The following is a 22194-nucleotide window of genomic DNA, read 5'->3' as shown; positions in this document are numbered from 1 at the left end:
GAAAGTGCCTCTGAAATACTCTGAGGAATGCTTTTTATAAATTGCACAGCATTTTAAGGAACACATTGCCCTCATATGGCATTAAGGCACAAAACTTACAGTTACTATAAAATCCAGCTTACACATGTAAAACCATATCAAGAACAACAGCACCAAAAAGCAAGATATTGAGAAGTTTTCACTGATACCATATTTCTCAAGTGGGACACATTAATTGTCAGCAGGTTTTAAAAAAATGAGTACTTTAATGAATACCACCTGCAGTACCCATGTTCTCTGAACAATCAGGCTCAAGACAGGTACCACCTGGTACCAAGAAAAGCTCATGAACCTAGCACTGGTGTGTAAGTGGCTTGAAACATGCTAAAACAGCATTAGGATTTGGTCTAGCATCTTCACATTGTGACTTCTGGCCTACGTCTTAGATACAGCCTCTTCTCCAGAATAGTCGGTAAACAGTGCAGGGAGAAAGGCATCCACAAATTCAAAGTGGAAATGTATATACACCATGATGGAAGAGAAAAAGTTGTATGTACAAATAATCTGTTTTATCGCTCCCACCACCTCCGTCCCTACAAGCAGATGTCCTAAATATTAGGTCAAGTTACTCTCTCTCTCTCCTTATTCTGTGCAGGTAGCTGAACGTATGTTATGTAGTGCAAAGCACCAACTTCAACAGGATTAAAAGTAACTCCCTAAAATACTCCCAGAACATCCTGTGGCTTGCTGATTATGAAACCCTTCAGAGATACAACAGGAGTCTGAATTCCCTCGTGTTGAAATAGAATCTGAACTCAGATAGCCTACTCTCTGAGCGAATGCTCTAACCGCTAAGCAGTTGTACAAAAGCAACGCTTCCCTGCCACTTGTGTTGAAAGTGGCCTGATATCACCCCTGGTTTTGATAGATAGAGCTTATACCTCTAACTGTAAGAGAGAGCTTGGGGATGCAAATTCCAAGTTCAGCCTCAGTAAGGAATACAGCACAAGTTAAATAGATTTCAGTAATTTTTGTTTCTTCTCTTCGGTTTTTTGATCCCAGTCTCTCTTTAATTCTCCCTCCACCCACCTAGGAGCATATTACACCCTATGGCTTTCCTTGTGGGCTGCAAACTCCATGTGGAGACCAAGATCTAGAAAAGACAGGTGCCAAACCATTCAGTATCAGTCCAACCTGTAGATCTAAAGTCAAATTGCCACAACAAGAATATAACTTCCGTCGCTTACAGGGGATGCCAGATGCCTGCAACGTAAAATGGTGAGGGCCACAGCAATGCTTAAGATAAAATATCCAGACAAGCAGGTGATCACCCTCATAGGACATGTCGCCATCCCTGGAGGTATTTAAAAGACATGTCGACATGGCACTTAGGGACATGGTTTAGTGGTGGACTTGGCAGTGTTAGGTTAATGGTTGGACCTGATGATCTTAAAGATCTTTTCCAAGCTAAATGATGCTATGATTCTTGAGATATTTAGTCCTAGTGCAGTGTCTAAGATTAAACCTTACTAAGCTTATTATGAGAAAGCACCTCTATACCTGAATGTAGCTGAAGGTTTTCCAAGATAAAAATGCTTCAGCTGCTGACATACTATCTGGCAGCTGTCCATCAATCCTGTTCCTCCTCCCTTGGGAGGGAGGGACGGCAGAAAAAGAAAAGAACAGTGTCCTTGACAGAACTGATCTGGAAAAATCTCCCTTTAGATATAGACTGACGTTTCAAATTACTACCTTGAATGGCAAAAACCTGCATGCTTATGTGGGCAGAGGGATCAAAGTTGGATCAATAAGAATAACAAAAAAGGACTGTGTTTATTCAAGATAATGGATAGTAAAACAAATATCACTGGTTCACATCTTAAAAGGTGCTGGTCATCTGCTAAGACTGCTACCCAAATGAGGTTACCGAGAGTGACAAAGCTTAGGATTTCTCCAGCTGCTGAAGTTACCCAAAATGCAAAATAATCTGAAATTCTTTGACCCAGAATCACTCCTTCTTTAAATATAACAAGTCTGCATGAAGACCCTTTCATCATCAGGATAGGAAAAAATGGGGTTTGTTCCATGTCTGTATAAGAGTTAAAAACAACACAGTATTCCCCCTACTGATGCAAACAGCTACCACTAGGCAGGATCTCTTGGATTATAATGTTATAAGACAGAAAAGTATTTATGAATAACAATCACTTTTGCAGGAATGTAAATTTCTATGCAGAAACCAAGGTGTGTCTGAGAGAAAGAGCAGCATATAATGTGATTTTGCTGACATTTCACAATCACAAGGAAAGACTCCTTGCACAAAGAAAAAAAAATAATACTTGTTTCTCTAAGAACAAGATGTGATGCACAGGTCAGTTTGTCTGTTGCTACCACCCTACCACCAATACTTGTCTGCCTCCTTTTCCTGCTCTGAGTCCCTCAGGAACTGCTACAGTCATATTCATATCTGGCCTGAGCAGCCCAATACGTCACTGTGCCTACCAGCAATGAAAGTGCAGCGCATCCTAAAATTCAGGGCACAGGGCCAAACATGCCCAATCAGTAGTCACACTTGTCTTAAGAAAATAGGGTTACCAGGCCATACAGATCAAAATCTAGATGGTAGGGATGATCCATTATTCCTTGAGGAAGAAAAAGAAGAAGGGTGGGAAAAAAAAAGTATCTGTCATCTTTTCCCTATCCCAGTATAATGGTATCACCTTCTACTGGGCTCAGATACTGGTAGAATCAGCTTGCAATGTACATGGCTGTTGCCAAAGTGCATCACGCTGCTATACAGCATCTCTATATAATGGTCATCAATTCTGCTTGCTGCAGCATACCATCTGCTTTGCTCACACCGTAGTACGCTAACACATACTATCTGCTTACACTGCTGTTGAGCACACTGGGGCATCAGCGGTACAAGGCAATCCGAGCCATGCCAAAAATGTTACTGTGCTGACAATAATTGAACGAGCTGAAGAGCTCCCTATACAGGAAGCAGCATATATAAAAATGTTAGAAAGCTAACACACATTAAAGGGAAATCTAAAAAATGCATATTGATAGTGTGCTGCATCTGCGATGTCATGCACATACAGCATTAAAACAGACAATTCCACTTGAGTGTTCATTTCCTACATGATCTATATAATTTAGCTGCACGGAGAATGACATGCATATTGTAATTTAACATCAAACACTGCCTTCCATTCACTCCCCACACAACTACAAATACACAACGTTCACACAACTAATGCTCCAGTACAGTACATGATCAAACACAAAACACAGTCATGACAACCAGCAATCTTTCCCCATCCCGGGCACACAACCCAGCCATTACAATTAGCACCTACAGAAAAAACACAAAGAACACACCCCATAAACAACATCGCTACCATCTCCCTTCCGAAAATCCCCCAAGTTCAAGCAAAGGCAATAGAGATGGCAACGCAGGCAAACAGCACAGAGAGTACCATCCCTCACCACCCCACCATCAGCTCCACCACGCTGACAAAATTACAAAATCATCCCTTGGTAACACATGCCACTGTGTGGAATATAAAACATCCCACCGCTGTAGACAGATGTTATTACACACACACAGATTATACCCCCTCTCTCACTGCTGTTCACACCACTGCTATCTCCCTCAGAAAACCTGCTGCACGCATTCAATATAGAAACAAATCTTCACATACACCTCCCCAACATTTGCTGCCTTCTAACCTGTGTGTCAAATCCATTTTCTACCGAGCTACTCTTCCTTGGTGGGAGTCCATCTCCTGCGTTTTCTTGTCCATTAGGAGATTTGAGAGGAATCTGGCTGGAATACAATGGCTTCGTCACCTCCACCTTGTTCCCAAACTTCAGGTAACAGGGCTGCGGGATGGTCCTGGCTGTTGGGACATGCAGGATTGGAGCAGCACTGTGTACGGGTTTAGGTAGTCCCGATTTCATTTTGGAGGCTACCAGGATGGCTGGCATTTTCTCTTTCTGCTTTCCTAACACGTTTCTGTCAGCAGCAGCACCAGCAGAGACAGCAGGCAGGGAGAGAGAAAAGCACAGGTTGGGGAAGCAGCTCTACACTAAAGCAGCCTGGTTTACTGCAGGGATCTCCAAAACCAGCTTAGCATTTAAAACCAATTAAAAAAAAAAAAAAAAAAGGGAAAAAAAGAAGACAGACAGAAAAACAACACACCACTTTCAGCCTAAAATATCTCTCAGCTTTATGCCAGCCTTCCACCTGTTTCCTCTAATTTTATTTTCAGTTCTTCACCACTGTCCTCTTTCCTATTTCTGCTGTTATTTAACTTGCTCCTTCCTTTCTCTGGCTGACTCCTGTAATTTTCTTCCCTGGAAATGGGAGACTTTCACTCCATTATCTTGTCACTGCATCTCCAAAGTGAGGCAGCCTTTTGGAATAAAAAAAACCCGAACCTGCTGCTGCATATGCTTCCCCTTCCGTATGCACTAGAGAGCGAGCGAGTGAGCAAGCAAGCAGGATTTCCAGCTTAAGATGTCTTTCTTCAGTCTTAGCCAAGAAGCAGATGTAGCTCAGTGTGTTAATGACTGATGCCCTTGGATACCAGCCTTAGAGAATCAAGCTTCTTAAGCCTTAAGAGCTGTGAACAGGACAACGATGCTGGAGCTGAAGGAGAAACGTCCACTGACAGCAATTTTAAATCAAAATATGCCAGTGGCCACAGAATTTCCCGACTCCCCCAGTGCTGATCATGAAAACATGGAGGGAAAAAAAAACCCAATATTAAAAAAAAAAATCATTTAGCTGTCAGAGGGAAAGGAAAGCAGCTGCCACCTCATGTTCCCCTCCCGCAGTGGAGCGGGTCCCCGCGATGCGCTGCTCAGCGCATCCTGCGCCTCTCCCGGGCAGGCTCCGCGGGCGGGGGGGCGGCCGGGCGGGGGGCGGCTGCCTTGCCGGCACGGTGCAGGCAGGGCGGCCTCCCGATTGGTCCTGCCTGCTGCAAGCAGGAACAAAAAAATAAATAAATAAAAAAATCAAATCTCTTTCTCCGCAGGGGGAGGAGCGGTTTCAACTCCCGCGGCGGGCAGGGAACTCCGCGGGTCGGCGGGGGCTGCGCGGCTGTGGCGGTGGCGAGATGCCCCTGGGGCTGCGCGGAGTGAGCTGCGCGCCGGTTTCTTTTTGAAATTCTTAAAAAAAAAGGAAATAAAGCACTTTCAAATAAAAACACCTGGAGATGACTCATTGTTCGTTGCTATTCGGGAAAACTCCCGCTGCCAGCATCAACAGGAATTTGAATAAGCGCAGTGAGTAATCCAGCCCTATTATAGCAACACTTGGCTTTTAGGAGTCTTTCTTTTGGCGTCACAGGTTCCTCCTCACGCTGCTCTGCAGATGCCCTGATCCGTTACAGCCCCCAGATCCCTCATTCCTGCGAGGCATTACACATTTCAGAGCTGCACGTATCTCTCTTTCCGCCCACAGAGCACCGTCCTGGCCAGCAGAGCGTTATCAGCGTGGCAACTCGAGGCACCAGGAGATCGGTGCCTCTGGACTCATAGCGGGGTCTTAGCACCGTGATATGCAGGGCCACAATGCCTCATTTTCAGGTAGCCTGTAATGGAAGCCAAAGGTTTTGAGCTACCACATCGGCTTCTTAACATTATACACAGGGAGGGGAGGGCGCCTCAGAATAATATTCACAAAGCCAACACAAGATGTGGAAGAGAAAGGTGCATTTAAATCACATCCTCATCACAGCCCCAGGTATCACTTTATTCCCCAAGCAGGGGCACCTCCTTCAGCTCTGCATTCTCACCTCACCCACTGCCTGAGGTAGGGACAATAGCGATCCCAGCAAGCAGAGTGAAGCAATGAACCTAACCTCGAAATATTTGAAATACACACTGGCTCAGCTTCCAACGCATGGAGCTACTCGGCGCGACAGAGGAAGCACAGCCCCATCACCCTGCCCCACCTAAGCTGCGAGGAGCACTCAGAGAAGGAAGGCTGAAGCACGCTCCGTGACCCATTCCAAGGGGAGCTGTATCCTGCCTCTTTGACACCCTGACTTTTGGGAAAAACTTAAATGTCCAAAACCCAGGTTTTTACACCTGAGACTCTTTCAGACAGAAAAACGAGGCATTTCTGGATTGTAGAAATGTAGATGTTTCTGAACCTACAATCCTCCAGGATTAGGCGGCAGGATTGGGATAGCATTTTAGGACATGGAAATGGAAATCGGATGAGACCTGCATGCTGCATCCTTCTGTAGATGTCATCTTCAATGATTTATCCAGGGTTACATAGTAAGTAAGTGGCAGAACTGGAAATCAAATCAAGTAGAACTTGTGTTCTACCCATTATAAAGTACTACTCTTCCTCAACATCACAATGTCAAACAGTCCCTCTCCATTAACAGAACACAGTTCCAGAAGACACTAGCTGTACTACGTGGTGTAGTTTGTTGTTGTTGCTGGATTGGGGTTTTTTGTTTGCCCTTTTTTTTTTTCTTTTTTTTTTTTTCTTTTTCAGATAGCCCACATTAACTAGATTATTTAAACTCAAAAGCAAAGTCTGGACACACTGTCACTGCAGTCTGCCACCTCACTCACTTAGCACTGCCCTGATTTGAGCACCTCAAATTCCCACAGTACACATGAAGCTCACGTCAACCACAGTTTTGGTTATTGCTGGGATCTTTCAGCACATCCGCCTTCACATAGACCAGCTCTGCAGGGTGGTTTGTATTAACTCAAAGAGAGTAATTTTTGTTGTTGTTGTTGTTTTTACAAGTAACTGCTTTCACCCTAGTCTCTTTATCCACTAATCTCAGATTGGAAACTGCACATCTCTGCTCAGCTGAGATGGATCTTCTAATGTTTACACCCTTGTCGTAACACCATGCACAGCATCAGCTTAAACACAACTATACAGAAAATTTCAAAGCCCTGCAACCTGATGAAAAAAGTCAGATTTACCATATGAAAGGACTGGTAGTTATGGGAGCAGAAATGTGTCAAATGCTTTGACACCATTTCCATTGTTCTGTGCTGAAAACTCAGCCTTGTAGCTAAAAGAAGGTTGAGCTGAGGTATGAAAAACTTGAAAAAGATCCAAGTCTGAAAACAAGGCTAATTTTAGGTCTGTAATAAAATATAGTAATGTTTAAAAGCTATTAGAAGATCTAATTGACAGCTTTATGTTCTGTTCTTCACTTACATGTTTTATGAGGTTCAGGCCACCAATCCCAGATGCACAGAACTTGCCAGTTTTTGTTGTTCTGTTTTCATTTTGGAAAACTGGCTAGGTTACAGGATACCAAAACAGTCACACAGTTAATCTGAGCAAAAGAAAAGGATTTCTTCCACTGCTCCTTTAACAATTATTGAACCTGATTCTTTGATGGTGGATTGAATATTCCACAGCTAGAGGAAACGATTTGATTTCTTGGTGTGCAGCCCTGCCTACTGAAGGGAGGATGAAGATGGTGTCTTCTGAATGCACTCAGTCTGTGCCCCTGCAGTTATTTCGCCAAATCAGTAACGTGGACCCCTTCTTTACCAAAGCTTAATGTGAATTCCTGATGACACATTTGAAGAGTGACCTAGAATTACTGCTTCTCTTATGAGTTCAGTAAAGAGCAGCTATATTTAAGAGAAAAGTTTGCATTAATTATCAATTGTCATCTAATACCTGGGAGGGGTTATGTTATGCATATTTTGTTTTATATATCCAAATACTACAGCACAATGCCACTGAAATGCAACATACCGTATGCAGTGGCAGTGCAGCCATACCATGAGGTCATAAATTGTTAACACACCACATACAGGCTATATCTGCAAAGATGGGCAACATCAGTTCTGGTCTATCTTTGGAAATGACTAATTTTTTGTTTGTGTGGTTGGTTTGTTTATTGGTTTGTTTTTTTTTTTAATAAGTAAATTGATTTAACCCAGTTTTAAGACTACAATATTTAAAAGAAACTACTTCTCTTGGACAGCTGATGGGATCTGGAAGCCCATCTTCCTTCTCTTCTTTGAAAAGCCCAAACAAATGTTTCTCTTCCCCTGTTTTGAATAATGCAAATTTCTGTATCTGTATAAGATGAGTAATATTAAAAAGCAGGCAAATTACCTAAACAAAAAGCAAGAGCTTCATTCCTTCCTGCCACAAATGTCAGACAAGCCACTAACTAGGGGAATATTCCCTTGGAGCTTTAAGTCTGATGAGTATCTTGGCCTGAATAATCACAACATCCCCCCTTATCTGCTTATAATCCAGCCACCCACTCCCCAGATGGGGGAATATGGAGGAAAAAATGCTATAAACAAGCTCTCTGCTTCCCTGTTAGAAGAAAACAAACAAACAACCCACCACACACAAAAAGCTTGTGACTTGGTTCATAGGACTGATTTCTAAGCTCAGGAGATGCCATTGCTCAGGATTTAAGCTGTGGCTACTGAGCACCACGTAGCATCATCTCAAGGGCCAAGACTCCGGTGTCGAGAACTGGCTTAATATTTTCAAAATTTTAGTGAGCAGACTCATGTGAACTGGAGTGCTTAACACATCAGTAGAAAACGTTTGAACACTCTGTAGCTCAAGAGCTTGTAGGCAAGTCAGCACATTGCCCAAAAAAAAGGCAGTAAACAACAAAAACCAGGGTCGACTGCTCTTGAACAGATGATCGTTATGAGTGAGATGAATGTTTCTGGAACAGTGAAACCATTGAAGCTGCCTTCATTGCTCGTACACTAACAATTAATAACTGAACAGGCTCTCTAGACCCAAGTGGAAAGAAAATACCTATACGGATCACATGTGAGTATTGCAAGTAAAATTAAAAGCTTTATGAAATGTAGCAAAGGATCAGACAATCAGACCTTCCCTTCAACTTGTGGTTAATATCCATCCTGAACGAAGCCAAGTATTACATTAGTGTAAGTGAAAAAACTATGTAGAATTACTATATCAATTAGAACACGTCATTAACTGGTCTGGTGATTCAGAACTGCTGATGGAACTAAACTCAAAGCTCAAAAATACCTTGATCAATGCTATCCTTGTCTTTTAAGCATTACAGATGTGTCTGAAATCTCCCAGAAAATCATTTTAAGCTGAGGTGAATAGTCCTAAAATGTCACTATGTACTGTCAGTATCAGCAGAATTAATCTTGCAAAACCATTCTCATCGAACTTTACTACTGCCAGGCCGCCAGCTGTCCTATAGACTGTGGGCATATTCAGCCTTGGCGCGATTCCATCAACTTAAGTGAAGTTATGACAGGAATAAATATAGACCTATTTTTGGTACTGCAGACATTTTGCACATTCATATCCATCTTTTGTCCCTGATCAGAGTATCGAGTATATAAAAGTCTGATCCCATCCACAGATTTACGGTACCATTTCAGGAAAGAGCCCATAAAGGTGTACATTGGATCAAACTCCTAATTTTTTTGTTGTGTTCTCACAAGAGGAATGGTAGATACTAGAAAAGAGGAATGTTGGTAGAAGCATTATATAATTTGGCATCCTCTCACCACAGCAATTATAATCTGTACATGTGAGTTCTTTATATAGAGCAGAGAGAAAAGGAGGAAACCTTGGTTCTGTTCCCAGTTCTTTTCACAGAAATCTTGTCTGCATTACACTAATTCTGGTCTAAAAACCCTTCTGTAATCCCCTGACACTTCTCTAATTCACACTGGGTTTAATTTCACCTTATTTTATAACAGTGTCAGATTTTAACAAGTACACAAGCTAAGTTCCACCTGGACAAGAACACCCTCTACACTCATTTTTAAAGATACACAGAAAGTTTCACTAGGTGCACTAGTGACACAGGCAGACACTTCTACATGGTGACACAAAAAGGCAGCATTTTAAATGAGCATCTTCTGAACAATGCTCATATTTAATCCAGTTTCTGTACCAGGACACTTCATGGTTTTGTAATGTAAGCATGGACAGTAGGAGCTGGCATCACAACTGCACTGAAATACTTTTCCTACCTCATTCCAGACTGGCATTTTTTTTATTTCATGATTCATTTATCATTGGACTAACTCTGGTAGTGCTTCACTCAAAAGCTACGTAAGTTTCTATTGCCATAGCAAATGCATTTTGATTATCATCCACATCTTTGATTTCATTATGTTTCCATTGCTTTTGGATCTGTACCTGTATCAGTTTCTCAGAATCTAATAAAAATTGGGCTCAGCTGGCTGGAGACTGACATACTGACAGCGGTTCTGTGATTTGCTTTGAAAAGGTCCATCTCTGTTCTCATATGCAAAATTCATTCCTCAGACTTAAACTCATCAGGATCGGGAGTAAAAAGGAACAAGGAATGCAAAAGCTTATTTCAATTAATGCTTTCTGCACTGTTGTAAGATTTAGATGCATATTGTATGTCTATACTGTGGTCACAGCAGTGACGACTGCATAAAATATATATGCATGAATAATCTTGATGCTCCTAACAGACTAGCCTTGTCATGCCAACCTACAGCTCACCTTGACTTAAGTATCTCTTAACGCCTGTGACCATAAGAAGGGACATCATCTTTCCATGCCAATAACAGCACCTGGAATAAAAATTTCAATACCATTTTAGCAAGATCCTTGCGTACCCCAACAGAGATGTGCGTCTGGGTATTCTTAATCTCTTCATGTGTCCTTTGTTTCTGCAAGGTTAACAGTACTAGCTTCTGTATTATTTTATGCCTCATCTGACATTACCTATAGCTTCACGTATTTGGAAAAGTAAAGAAAACATCTGTGACTAATGAGAATATCACAGAAGGAAGGTGACGATGATCCAAATACCACAATCTACTCTTGACTTGCACAACCATCAAGTTAAGATGAAATATGTAAAAAAGACCTAAAAAAATGCTCTCTTCCCCGTGCTGTTATTCTTCCTACCTTCTCAAGAAGTGGCAAGGAGAAAAAAATCCACTACTTACACGCTAACAATCTCACGACACCAGGTAGCCACCTTCTGTAACATCACTGTCCCTTACTGGCACGTTTCAAATACACCTGCTCCATCATCTGAAAGACTTGTCAGAGCCTAATGGTAGAAACCATCTGAGAAGCAGATTGGAAGAACAGGCTATATTTCAAAGCCCTTTTTCCAACTGGATCTGCTTAAGCATTCCAACCCAGCCTCAGCTGCCATCAATCTCTCCCACATCAGCAGTTTTGAACAAACACAAATTGGCCAGATTATCATTAAGCAACTTCAGCTATTTTGTAAAGAGCCAAGTATCAGTATTCAAACTAAATAGTGAGAATCAGATTTTCACCTGCACTGAATCAATGCAGTTTCTCTACAGCCAACATCAGGATTTGACTTCCAAATTAGAAGTACTTATCAAAATCTTCCTTAGATAACTATTCCAATCCTATCCTATACTCACGTTATTTCCCTTCTCATTAGTACACATTACCAATCAATTTGTATTAAAAAAATCATCTTGTATACTCAGCCCATGCATCCAGTTCAGTTGATGATGCACAGTGCAGTTCTGGAACCATGGAAGCAGTGGTTGTGGTGCTCACCAACTGCCAACTAGATATCAGAGAACAACAAATATCGTCCCACACTTGCAGGCTTTGCCAAGCACACTTCACAACCAAAGCCTGCAGGCAGCTGCTCTTCCCTAGAAGCCAAAAAAAGAGAGCGTTCCCACAGGGCAACCATTCAGGAGTGGTTTGCTGCTGGAGGTCACCTGCAATGCACCATATAATGTCACAATGATTAACTGCAATGTTACAAGCACCAGCTATTTCTGAATGTGTTACCAAAAAAAAAAAAAAAGAAAAAAAAGAAAGAAAAAAAAAACCACCTAGGTTGTTCACAATCACATAAAGGAAACACAGAAAGTGCTTAACACAATGCCCTGATACAAATGTTGCCTACCTCCACACCTCCTTTAAAGAAAGGATTTGAATTTCAGGGAAAATAAAAGCACATCCTTAGAGGCTAAAATTTTGGGTATACTAATGGCCCTACTGAAATTCTTAAGTCAGGAATTTCAGCGAAACTTCTCCAGATTTACACAGTCATAACTCCAGTCAACCTTCAGCCCAACAGCTGTGGCCATTCTGGAGAGTCAATGTCCAAAAAAACTGATCTGCCATCTCCAATGTGATAATCTGTGACAAGGCAATTTGAAGAGGATTACCCCATGAACTGTGGAAAAACAACAGAAAGTACAAATAATTTTATATTTAAAAATCATGTGTACATTCAAGGGGTTTACTTGCACCTGCCAAACATCATGCTCAGTTTTAAACCAGAAAGTCTGAAAGATCACTCTGCAAGGAAATGTACAGGAAACAGTTAATCTTTAATCTCTATTAGTCTAACACAGAATACTCAAAACTAAAGTGCTGCAGGGCCACCAGGCAGCATCATGCATGGCAGTATCAAGCTTCCCTTCTCGAATATCCTTAGAGTTCCTTTGTTCTCACTCTCCCATTAGCAAACTGATAACTAGCCTCCTACTGTTTTCATACTGATTTTTTTCAAGCTTTTGTAATATCCACCACCCAAAAATAACATTTAAAAAAAACCCTAAATGTTGTCCTAGTATTTTGTTTCATACCAAAACAAAGGAGTTTCCCAGTGCAATGATTAATGACACATTTGTTGCCATAAACAACTTTGATATTTCAAAATTTAATCAATTTTACTTTTTTAAGGTGGCAGGATATTATTACATCCTAAGGTTTCCTGCCATCCTGAATTTTACTCATGACGCTGAGTTGAACCCACACTGTTTAAAGATCTAACAGCATTGCATTTAATTTACATAGCCTGTCATATGATTTTTAATAATGCCACTCTCAGTGTTTGGAATATTTTTGGAAGGTGTCAATGTCAAAACACCACCCAGCCTTAATATGCTGTATCACCCCAAGGAAGGTCTGGCTGATGTTTACCATTGGAAAACAAACAGAAGGCATAGCACTGAGAGATAATTTTTATGTATTTCATATTTCCTCTTGCCATTTTAGCAGTAGGAAAATTGTAATAAACAACCTTTTTTTTAGACAGATGGAATTCAATTGATGGAATGATTTTCTGTGTTCTGAGACACAATCACCTCCTGTATGAGAATCAACATGAGCTTTGTTTATTCCAGCAGTAAAACAACCTGTATTCAAGCTACTCAAAGATTAAAAAAAAAAGACAAAAAAAAAAAAAAAGACAACTGTCTGGAAACTCAAATCACCCTGCTGTAAAAGCAGTAGTAGTCAATCATTCCTGTCACAACATTAGTATATTATTGGCTGTTGGGTCAGCTTGTCATAGGCAAAGTACTTATGAGATGCTCTGTTTCCTTCTATCCCGGTTGGCACATGAAACGATGACGTTACAGATGCTGAAAGAGATGCTGCCGAATTTCAAAATGCATCCATCTGTTTAACTTCCTAAAATGACTTTAAAGAGTTGGATACAACAAACACATCTGCTACCTCAGCACATTAAAGATGATCATCTGGAAAATAACTGGCAAATTATAAACCTTTTCGGAGAGCGATCCACAACTAAGTTTCAATATAGATGTAACATCTGTTCCACCTTCAATTACCTCGAGGCTTTGCACCTCTAGCTTCCTGAAGAATCAAGGCAAGTCCTGTCCTTGGGCGTAACCAGCTTTGTATCTCCTCATCTGACCGGTAAGAGATTGTCCAGGAAAATGCCACTGGGCATCCATCTACTCAACCATGTCACACACGCCCCACCCCCCAAAAAATAAAGCATATACTACACCTCCTCTGAAACACAATCCAGCATGGAGCCACACAAGTCCATTTGTTAACAGAAGGACCTCAGGCAAACACCCCCCAGCAGCCTGGTGGCAAGGAGTCATTAATGAGCCAGTCAAGTATAGGAGATGACAACTGCATTTCTAAGAAGCGAAACGTTAATTTTAATTGAGAAGAAACTACTCTATTCCACTCTCACTATACAAACTGGAGGGAGTCCAGTGAAGATCAGCAGGACAGTTGGGCCTGGAGCACTTACTCTGGGAGGAGAGGCTGAGGAATGGGGGTCATCCAGCCTGGAGAAGATATGGTCTGGGGGCACATAGCAGCAGCCCCTGCTACCTGTGGGGAGGTTATCAAGAAGACAGAACCAGGCTTTACACAACAGAAGGGCAAGGGACAACAGCCATAAACTGCAACAAGAGATTCAGACTGGGTACAAGGAGAACCTTTCACTGCAAGGAGACTCAGGCAGTGGCACAGTCTGCCCAAAGAGGTTGTGTCTCTGTCCTTGGACGTTTTCAAGACCCAACTCAATCAAGCCTTTAATAACATATCTGATCTCACAGCTGACCCTGCTTTGAGTAGAAGGTTAGACTGGAGACCTCCTGAGGGCCCTTCCAATCTGAATTACCCCAATGATTCCTGAATAAAATAAAAGATATAATAGTAATAATAGTAATAGTAGTAGTAGTAGTAAATAATAATAATAATAAATAATAGATAAATAGATAAATAATAATATCCATCGGGCTCCACTGGAAGAACCTGAAGGGGAAATCTGCTATAAACAATGATCTGATCAATCACAAACAAATGCTTATGCAGGAGGTCCAGAAGAAAATACCAGTAGATCAGATTTTAGGAAGAAAACCGCAGCACATGTTTAAGTGTGATTTTTCTTTCAGTTCTTCTCCCACATCTCTCTCAAACACAAATGTGTTATCACTTTGATTTATGTGAACAGATGCTTACATTTGCAATTTACATTACCCTAGCCTGCATCAACAGCAATTTCAACACAAAATGCAAGCCACAATGCGTTTTTTCACCCTAGGGTATAATATATGTGTAAACTGTAGCACCAGGACATCTCAGTATGTTCCTTTGCTACCCACTGCATTCTCAGTAATGTTCTTCAGGTATCCCAATTTCATCTGCAGGTTAAGAGTTGGCATAACATAGGACAGGAAACACTGATGCATCTTCCACTTATTAGTGGCCACCAGAAAGGCTGGTAAGAACACAGCAAGATACCAGAGATTGCACCCAAGGTGTCTGCCATATCTACTTGAGAGGTGAGGAGGGTGTAAAAGGACACACAAGCAAGGCAGCCACTGGGGAATACATTAACAACAAGCTGGAAAGCAAGAGAGGTACTCTGGCTAAATGCACATGAAGTATAGGCAGAGACAGACTTTCAGTAACAGAAATTAGTATTTGATACACAATATTAAAGCAAAACCTTTGAAGCGCACCACTTAGCAGCACTAACACTGTTCTATACGTATATAAATGAGAAACAAAATTTTTGTTGCTGTAAATAGCTTGTGCAATTAATAGCAGTTAGCTGTTCCTGTCTTTTTTTTTCCAATTACAGACTCAGGATAAAATGGCACATTAAGTTACCTCATGCAGTTCTGGACCACCTAATGTTAGAAAAGCAATTTGAGGATGAGCTGCTACTGCTCATTATGAGAATTAAAAATTGAAATAGCAATGTTCACTTTTAAAAGTAGGATGATTTCCTGTCACAGGCATAACTTTCCATTGCTCTCCCCTGCCAACAGTTATCACTTTTGTCTGAGGGTTCCTGGACTGAAACTTTGAACATGGAAATGCCATCATGCAGAAAACCTTTCAAAACATTTTGGGTCACCATTTTGGGTCTTTCAAAATAAACTAACTCATTTATCTTTGGCTAATTACCTTTTAGTCCCTCTGCACAGACACAAAATATTTGTGTTTCTATTTTGTCTTTTCTTTTTCATTTTCAGACAGCTGCATCTGTTTCCAAAATCATCATCATGCTTCCACCATGTTGTTAGGAAAAAAAATTCTTCTGGACAGTATCGCTGCTAGTACAACAATAAAAAATTACAACTGTGTATGCGTATGCATATGCATGCGTGCACATGCACACATATTGTTGAGCTGAATAAAAATGGGGTGATCTCTAATTTGGCCTGAGAAAACCAGAACAGCATTTCTACATAAACAGGAAAAGGTTCGACACTACTTGCAACACAGCATCACGAAGCCAATTCCAATCTCTTACACTGTGCTGAACAAGCATTTCCAATTCAAAAGAGTAATTAGCATACCATATAAAAATTAGAGCACTAGCAAATACCAAAGCTTTAACCTTGCATTAGCAAAGATCAATGAGAATTCATCACTGTAAGCCCACCACAAGCACTTGCTGCTCAAACACACTGGGAGCGCTGGGATAGGCAGCACTGTTGCCTGTGCCACTTGTGTTGCTCACAGGAAGCTTTAAACCCCATTAGGGAATAATTAAATATCAGGTATAAATTTTGTAAACATCACCATCATTTTGTTAAAGCTGACTGAGATCTCCCACTCTAATACCTCGGTGTCAGATGCTGAACATTTCGTCAAACTTTAATACTCCAGTACGCAGCATACCATGCCAGAGCCCACCTCAGGCTGAAAATTTTCAAACGTTTTAGCCAAAATGCCAGAACCAAGGTAGAACAATACATCATTACACAACCACGTAAAAAAGCACCAGTGACCTCTGCTTTAACAAGCTCTGGCACTCCAGAACTTTGAACAAGAACTCTCCGTTAAGCAAGATAGTGATGCTTCTGCCAGAAGTAAGTTTAACATGGTTTCTCTGAAAATGCACAAAACACAGCCAATGTAAAAAACACTTCATTTTACACATGCTCCGTAAGAACATTGACATTCAGCAGCTAAGATCTGCCAAGCCCATCCTCCTGAACACTATCCCTCACTGTTCCCAGAAGTGAGGGTGCTGCTTGGGTACCATACCCACGGCTGAACTGGGCACTCCCCAGCACAGAGAGAGGAGAAGAGCCACCCTGCACTGTAACTGGGATTTGGGGTAGTTGCATATAAACCCCCGCTCTCTTCCCAGTACTGCCAGCAACATTCCTGTTGGTTCACAAGTGCTATGAATGACAACACTACCTGTGCCTAACTCAAAAGCTGAGCTGGACCACAGCAGAATGAGCAAAAGGAGGAACCTAACAAAAGGGGAACATAACAAAGTTTAAGGAGGAAACCTGTAAGTGGGGCTGAGAGATTGGCCTAAGGAACAACGTGAAAATGGAAACTGGTTGCAAAGAGGAAGGTCTGAAGAGCGGAGCCAGCAACAGGAACAGGACTGGGATGAACACCCACAAATGAAAAAGAGAATTGGAAGATATTAAGATATGGAAGCTCTGAACCTATAAAATGCTACACAGCATATGCTCCAAAATCAGATTTGTATTTTATGCACAAAGGCAGCAAAGTACTCATTTTCACTTTTCCAGTGTTTCAGTCCCTTATTTACATAATAGAGGTCATACTATCCCCACAATCCACCAAATCTCATCCCGGGATGAGGCGAAGGTGCATTACTGCCAATATAGTATTTAGGTATTATACTGATCAGCACTATTCACTGTGAAGAACCCAAGCGGAAAAATCCATGGGGGCACAAGGAGGAAGAGAAAGTAAGTATTTTGTGTTTAGAGAAGAATTTCGTTAAACAGAGCAAATGCAGCTTAGAGTCTCATATAGCATTCTTTTTTAATAAAACATACTATTAAATAACTGCCTGTTAACTCACTGCTGTATAAGTCCAACACAGGAAAAAGCAGTATATGATCATGCCCTTAAAAACTGTATCATCATGACAAAAAGACTTTATATCACAAATGGCAAAAAACAGACACCTAGGATGTTGCTTCTGGCATTTCCTAAACTTTGAATCCTTAACCTTAGTACCTCAATGATTCTAATATTCTTTTAACACTTTTGTTGTTGTTGATTAAGGAATTTGACAGTTTCCCAATGTATATTAGACAGTATATCAAAAAGCTTTGGACACTTGCACAGAAAACTCACAGTGACTATTCGCTACCTGGGAAATCAGCAGAACTGCACAGAGCCCACACAGTCCGCCCCCGTGCCCCACACAAACAGCCCTGCAGCCTGCCCCAACCCTGTCAGTGTAGATGGGATGCACACCTCCTCTCTGGTAACCATCCTGGTGTAGGCACAGCAGCAACCCCAAGGTCATCACCTTGCAGCGATGCTGGGATAAGTCCCACACACCTCTCCTTCTCCAGGGCGGGAGCAGGCACAAGACCAACTCCCACAGCCATATATCTGAAGAGAGCGAGAACACATTATCAGCTCAGCTAGGATCACCACCCAGTGCTGCAAAGCCACCAGCTGTAGAAGGCGCGCTCCAGCCACCATCACACCCTTCGCCACAACTTCCTTCCATCAACTGACAGCCAAGGCTTTTCCACACGTACGTACAATGTCACCTGCAAATGGGTCACCAAACCTTTGACCCAGTCTCAGCAGCAGCCAGGCCTACTCCACATGACAGCCTGGCATCTAGTCAGCCAGGCTTGGCAGTCATGTCTGGCACCAGCTTTCTGAATAGCAAGCAGGCAGGGGGAACAAATAGCAGATGGCTTTCCCTATCTCCCCAACAATTTAATCACAGTGGTCTTGACGACACTGATGTGCTCCATGCCATCTACAGCGCCTCGCCAGCCACACTGCAAGGTGAGCAAGCTGCTCCTTTCCAAGGGCAGCCCTTGCGACCGGCCAGGCTGCACTTCTCAGGAAGCGTTTTAAGAGTCTGCAACCAGGACACAAGCTACGTTTTCTCAATTTGAACTTCAAAGAAAGAACAGAGTATGACAGATCTGGCCAGTTCAGGAAAAAGGAAAAGCACTTTAAACTACAGGAGAGTTGTGACATTGGAAGTCAAGAGCATGGGATGAGCGCCCAGTGCCGCCACTGAGCTCCCCTGCAAACGTAGGCAAGCTGGCCTGGCAGCTTGGCAAATGCCTCAAACCAGGCTTCCCAAAATAGAAACAAGTAAAATCAGTTGCTGCTTTGGAAATGTATTTCTTCGTTTTCTTTTTATGAACTGTAAAACCAGATAAAAATGTCTTCACACTGTCCAGGGAAATGTGACAGCTATGTTAACAGGAGGCCCTCAGATACTGAGATGTTACCAGATACAGATTTCACTTAAACATGGAATCTCCACTGTGTGGTTAATGCTGATCTATGTTTGTGTAACATACCTACAGTCTAGTTCCTCTGCATTACAGGGGGTGTGGAGAGGCCTTTACTGGTATGTGGGCAAATCCAAAAGGAAGGCAAAGGCAACAACTGTTCCAGTAAAGAACAGACTATTAAATGTGTCATCTTTTACCAGCCTCAACTGGAATTAGGAAACAAACAAAAAAAGTTTAAATTGGTCATGTTTTGGGCTCCTTAGCAAGACAAAACTAAAAAATCCAGAGCACAACCATTGATTTTATATTTCCTGAAGGGTACAGCTAACATCAGTTCTCTACGCTAGTCTACAAGCAAGGGCTCTTTGACCTGTCTAGAGACTTACACACATGGATGCAGCAGTTACAGGAAACGGCTCTAATTACTTCCAAACCTGTATAAATCGCAACAGGGGAGCAGTTGGAACTGGGGATAGAGACCAAAGTCTGACAAATGGAAAAGACAAAACCACTGGAAAAAACCCTTCGGGATATGTAAGCAAGCTAATGAAGAGTAGAAACAAAGAAATAAAGTCTAATAAATATATAAATCAGTCTGAAATAACAGCTTTCTCTTTTGATGTGAATATCTGTTTTGATTTCATGTTTACAGCACTACCAAACCCCAAACAAATCAGATAAAAAGCGGGGAGGGTTATGAAGATAACAATGTTGACGGAAGAAATAAAGGAAGGTACTGTTTATCTTTCCTTTTACTCTCATTATTTTGAGTCCCTGCCCCTTGAACAGGAGAGTGACAGAACTCTAATGCTGTTTGCAACTTTGAAAACTTAGTTCTGTTTCCTGATCCAAAAACCCCACAAAATGTTCATCCTCCTTTCCGTATTACACTTTACCACCTAGAGTCAGAGCACAAAGGGCAGTGGTTTCCAATGTGTGTGTATACAGGCACACACACATGAACCTTTGTGTGGCAGAGCTGTGCTAGGAACAGATAATTAAGGCAAATAAAAGGCATCTCTGAATATAACAATGTGGAGGCAAATTCAATTGCTTAGGACATTGGCTGAAAACAGACCTCAGAAACAAAGAACCAGCCACATTACAGCAATCTTTCATACTTGTATAAAATAAGTAATTGAGTCATGGACAGGGCAAAGCCTGGGAGGACAAAGAAAGATCACAAGTCAAAGCTGGAAACTGTCCCAATGGTCCCATATTTCAGCTCCCTCTTTGCTTGCTATTCTTCCCACTCAGGGTTTAAGCATGGCACCAAAGCTCATTATTAGTCTGTAATCAAGGTCATTAGAGCTCTTGAATTCAACCTGAAGACATACTCAGCAAAACCTGGCAAGGCAGCAATAATGATCCCCTTTGAGTAATCAGAGTATTGCTTCATAAGATGCTGATAGAAAACGGTCCCTTTGTGCCAAGGGGCCTGCAAGAGGGCTCAGCTGAGAGAAAATGTTATCTTACATACTATAAATACATGAAAATAAGATTAGAGGCAACTGTTGTGACAGCAATTAGCTTACCCTGTCAATACACCCCCTCACACTGCCCAGATTTTTAGTTCACTAGTGACTCAGAAGCAAGAGTGGCATTGCCAAACCTCCTACTTCTGTGCATTTCCCGTCCACTTCTGTTACACAAGGATTGCCCTCATCCTCACCTGACTTCACTCTGGCTATCAGAGATACAATCAAGCATCCTTCCAGTATTTGTGAACCGATGCGGAGCAGTAAACCTTGTTTGCTGTCCTAGTTTAACTCTATGACATAGCAGCAAATGTTAATCAGTACCAACATTAACACAAACCTAGATGTTTGAAGAATTTCCACCAAAAATTACATGTAGTCAGTTGTGAATTTTAACTGCTGCCCTGTTACATATTATTAATAATCCTAAGCATTCTGTAAGATAATTATCTGCATTCATTACCTCAAGTAAGTAAGAAGCCACTGAGTGAGAAAGAAATAAACATCTTTTACATTACCCTGGGTTTGGTATTAGATACAGTTATGTCTCTGACAACCCAGTGGTTATTTTTATTTATACTGGGTGTAGTTGTGGTAGCCATGAATGAAGGTCCAAAACGGGTGCCAACTATAAAGTAGCTGCTACAAAACGCAGGAGATCATAAGTGAACACTGCAAAATATGGCTGCTAACCATAAAGGTATCTATCGTCTTACTTGCCTCCTAAAGAAAAACAAAAACCACCAACATGCTAACTTGCCTCACAGTCAAAATTAGGCTAGGCACTTTCAAGAGCTAGGGAATAACATGTTTACCTTGGGATAAAGTATTTTAAAATATAGGTAAAAGGAAACAAAATCCTCAGGCAGTAGCTCCTAGATTTGAATGAAGATGTATAGAAAACCGAAATCAAGACCTTTGTGCTTCCATTGGTTCTTTTAGCTCAGTGTCTGGAAGCACTTCACAAGGCTGACTCAGTATTTGCAAAGGAATTGCTCTTATCAGAGATGTCCTTCATGAGATATAGCAAGTACTGAGCAACGGAGTGACAGGACTCTTACATTCTTTGTATCTGTTATGAAAGGGTTGATATCTGCTGAGATTCCTAAATTAAGGGGACTAGAGAGGTCTAGCTGCTGCCACTCTTGAGCAGCACAGAGTAGCTCTAAGTTTTGGTGAACGGGAAGGAGACGGGAACACCATGACCAGATTGCATGCCCACGTCCCAGCCACCTGTGCAGAGTAGGGCTGGAAGGTTGCACCCTGCCAGGGGACAGCCCTGGCACACTGCAGTACACTACCACGCACACTCCCACTCCCAGATGGCCTCCAAACGTCCCTTCCAACAAAGATTATTTTAGGATATTAGTAATTAAGCCACAGAGCCCAAATCTTTGCCTCCCAGTAAGGAGTGCAACTCTCCGTCTTCTTGTAAAAGGCAAAAAAAAAAAAAAAAAAAAATAGACAAGTGTCCCTCCAAAACCAAAAATAATCATAATAAAATATTCATGTTCCTACAGCAAGTCACCTAAACATTCAAAATACCACCCATGAGTTTGTTCTGCTGACAGCTCTGTGTTTACACCTGCTGCTTTTCCTTGCCCTGAGTTTGGCAGGCAACAAAAGCAGAAATTGAAATAATTTGTGAGCAGACAAGCAGCTGAAATTAATGGGAACAAGAGAAGCAACAGCGCAACGAAAGACATGGGTGATGTCA

General features: G+C 41.7%; 1 protein-coding gene across 7 annotated transcripts in view; it reads right to left on the bottom strand.

The window, feature by feature from the left end:
* NAV2 (neuron navigator 2) overlaps positions 1–22194 on the bottom strand; it is a 410478-nt gene that overhangs the window by 219393 nt on the left and 168891 nt on the right. For 2 of the 7 annotated variants that reach the window (XM_056353343.1, XM_056353342.1), the window contains exon 1: positions 3715–4014. The exons of 2 other annotated variants lie outside the window; for them this stretch is intronic. In XM_056353343.1, coding sequence (XP_056209318.1) covers positions 3715–3972 — 258 coding nt within the window. In that variant the 5' untranslated portion in view covers positions 3973–4014. Of the gene's footprint in view, positions 1–3714; positions 4018–22194 lie in introns of those variants that run through there. 3 more of the 7 variants (XM_056353339.1, XM_056353341.1, XM_056353344.1) reach the window with 3 other exon arrangements.

This window comes from Falco biarmicus, chromosome 10 (genome assembly GCF_023638135.1).
Source record: "Falco biarmicus isolate bFalBia1 chromosome 10, bFalBia1.pri, whole genome shotgun sequence".
Taxonomy (NCBI): Eukaryota; Metazoa; Chordata; class Aves; order Falconiformes; family Falconidae; genus Falco; species Falco biarmicus.
Note: the sequence above shows the minus strand (reverse complement) of the source record. Positions and strands in the feature narration are given on the sequence as shown.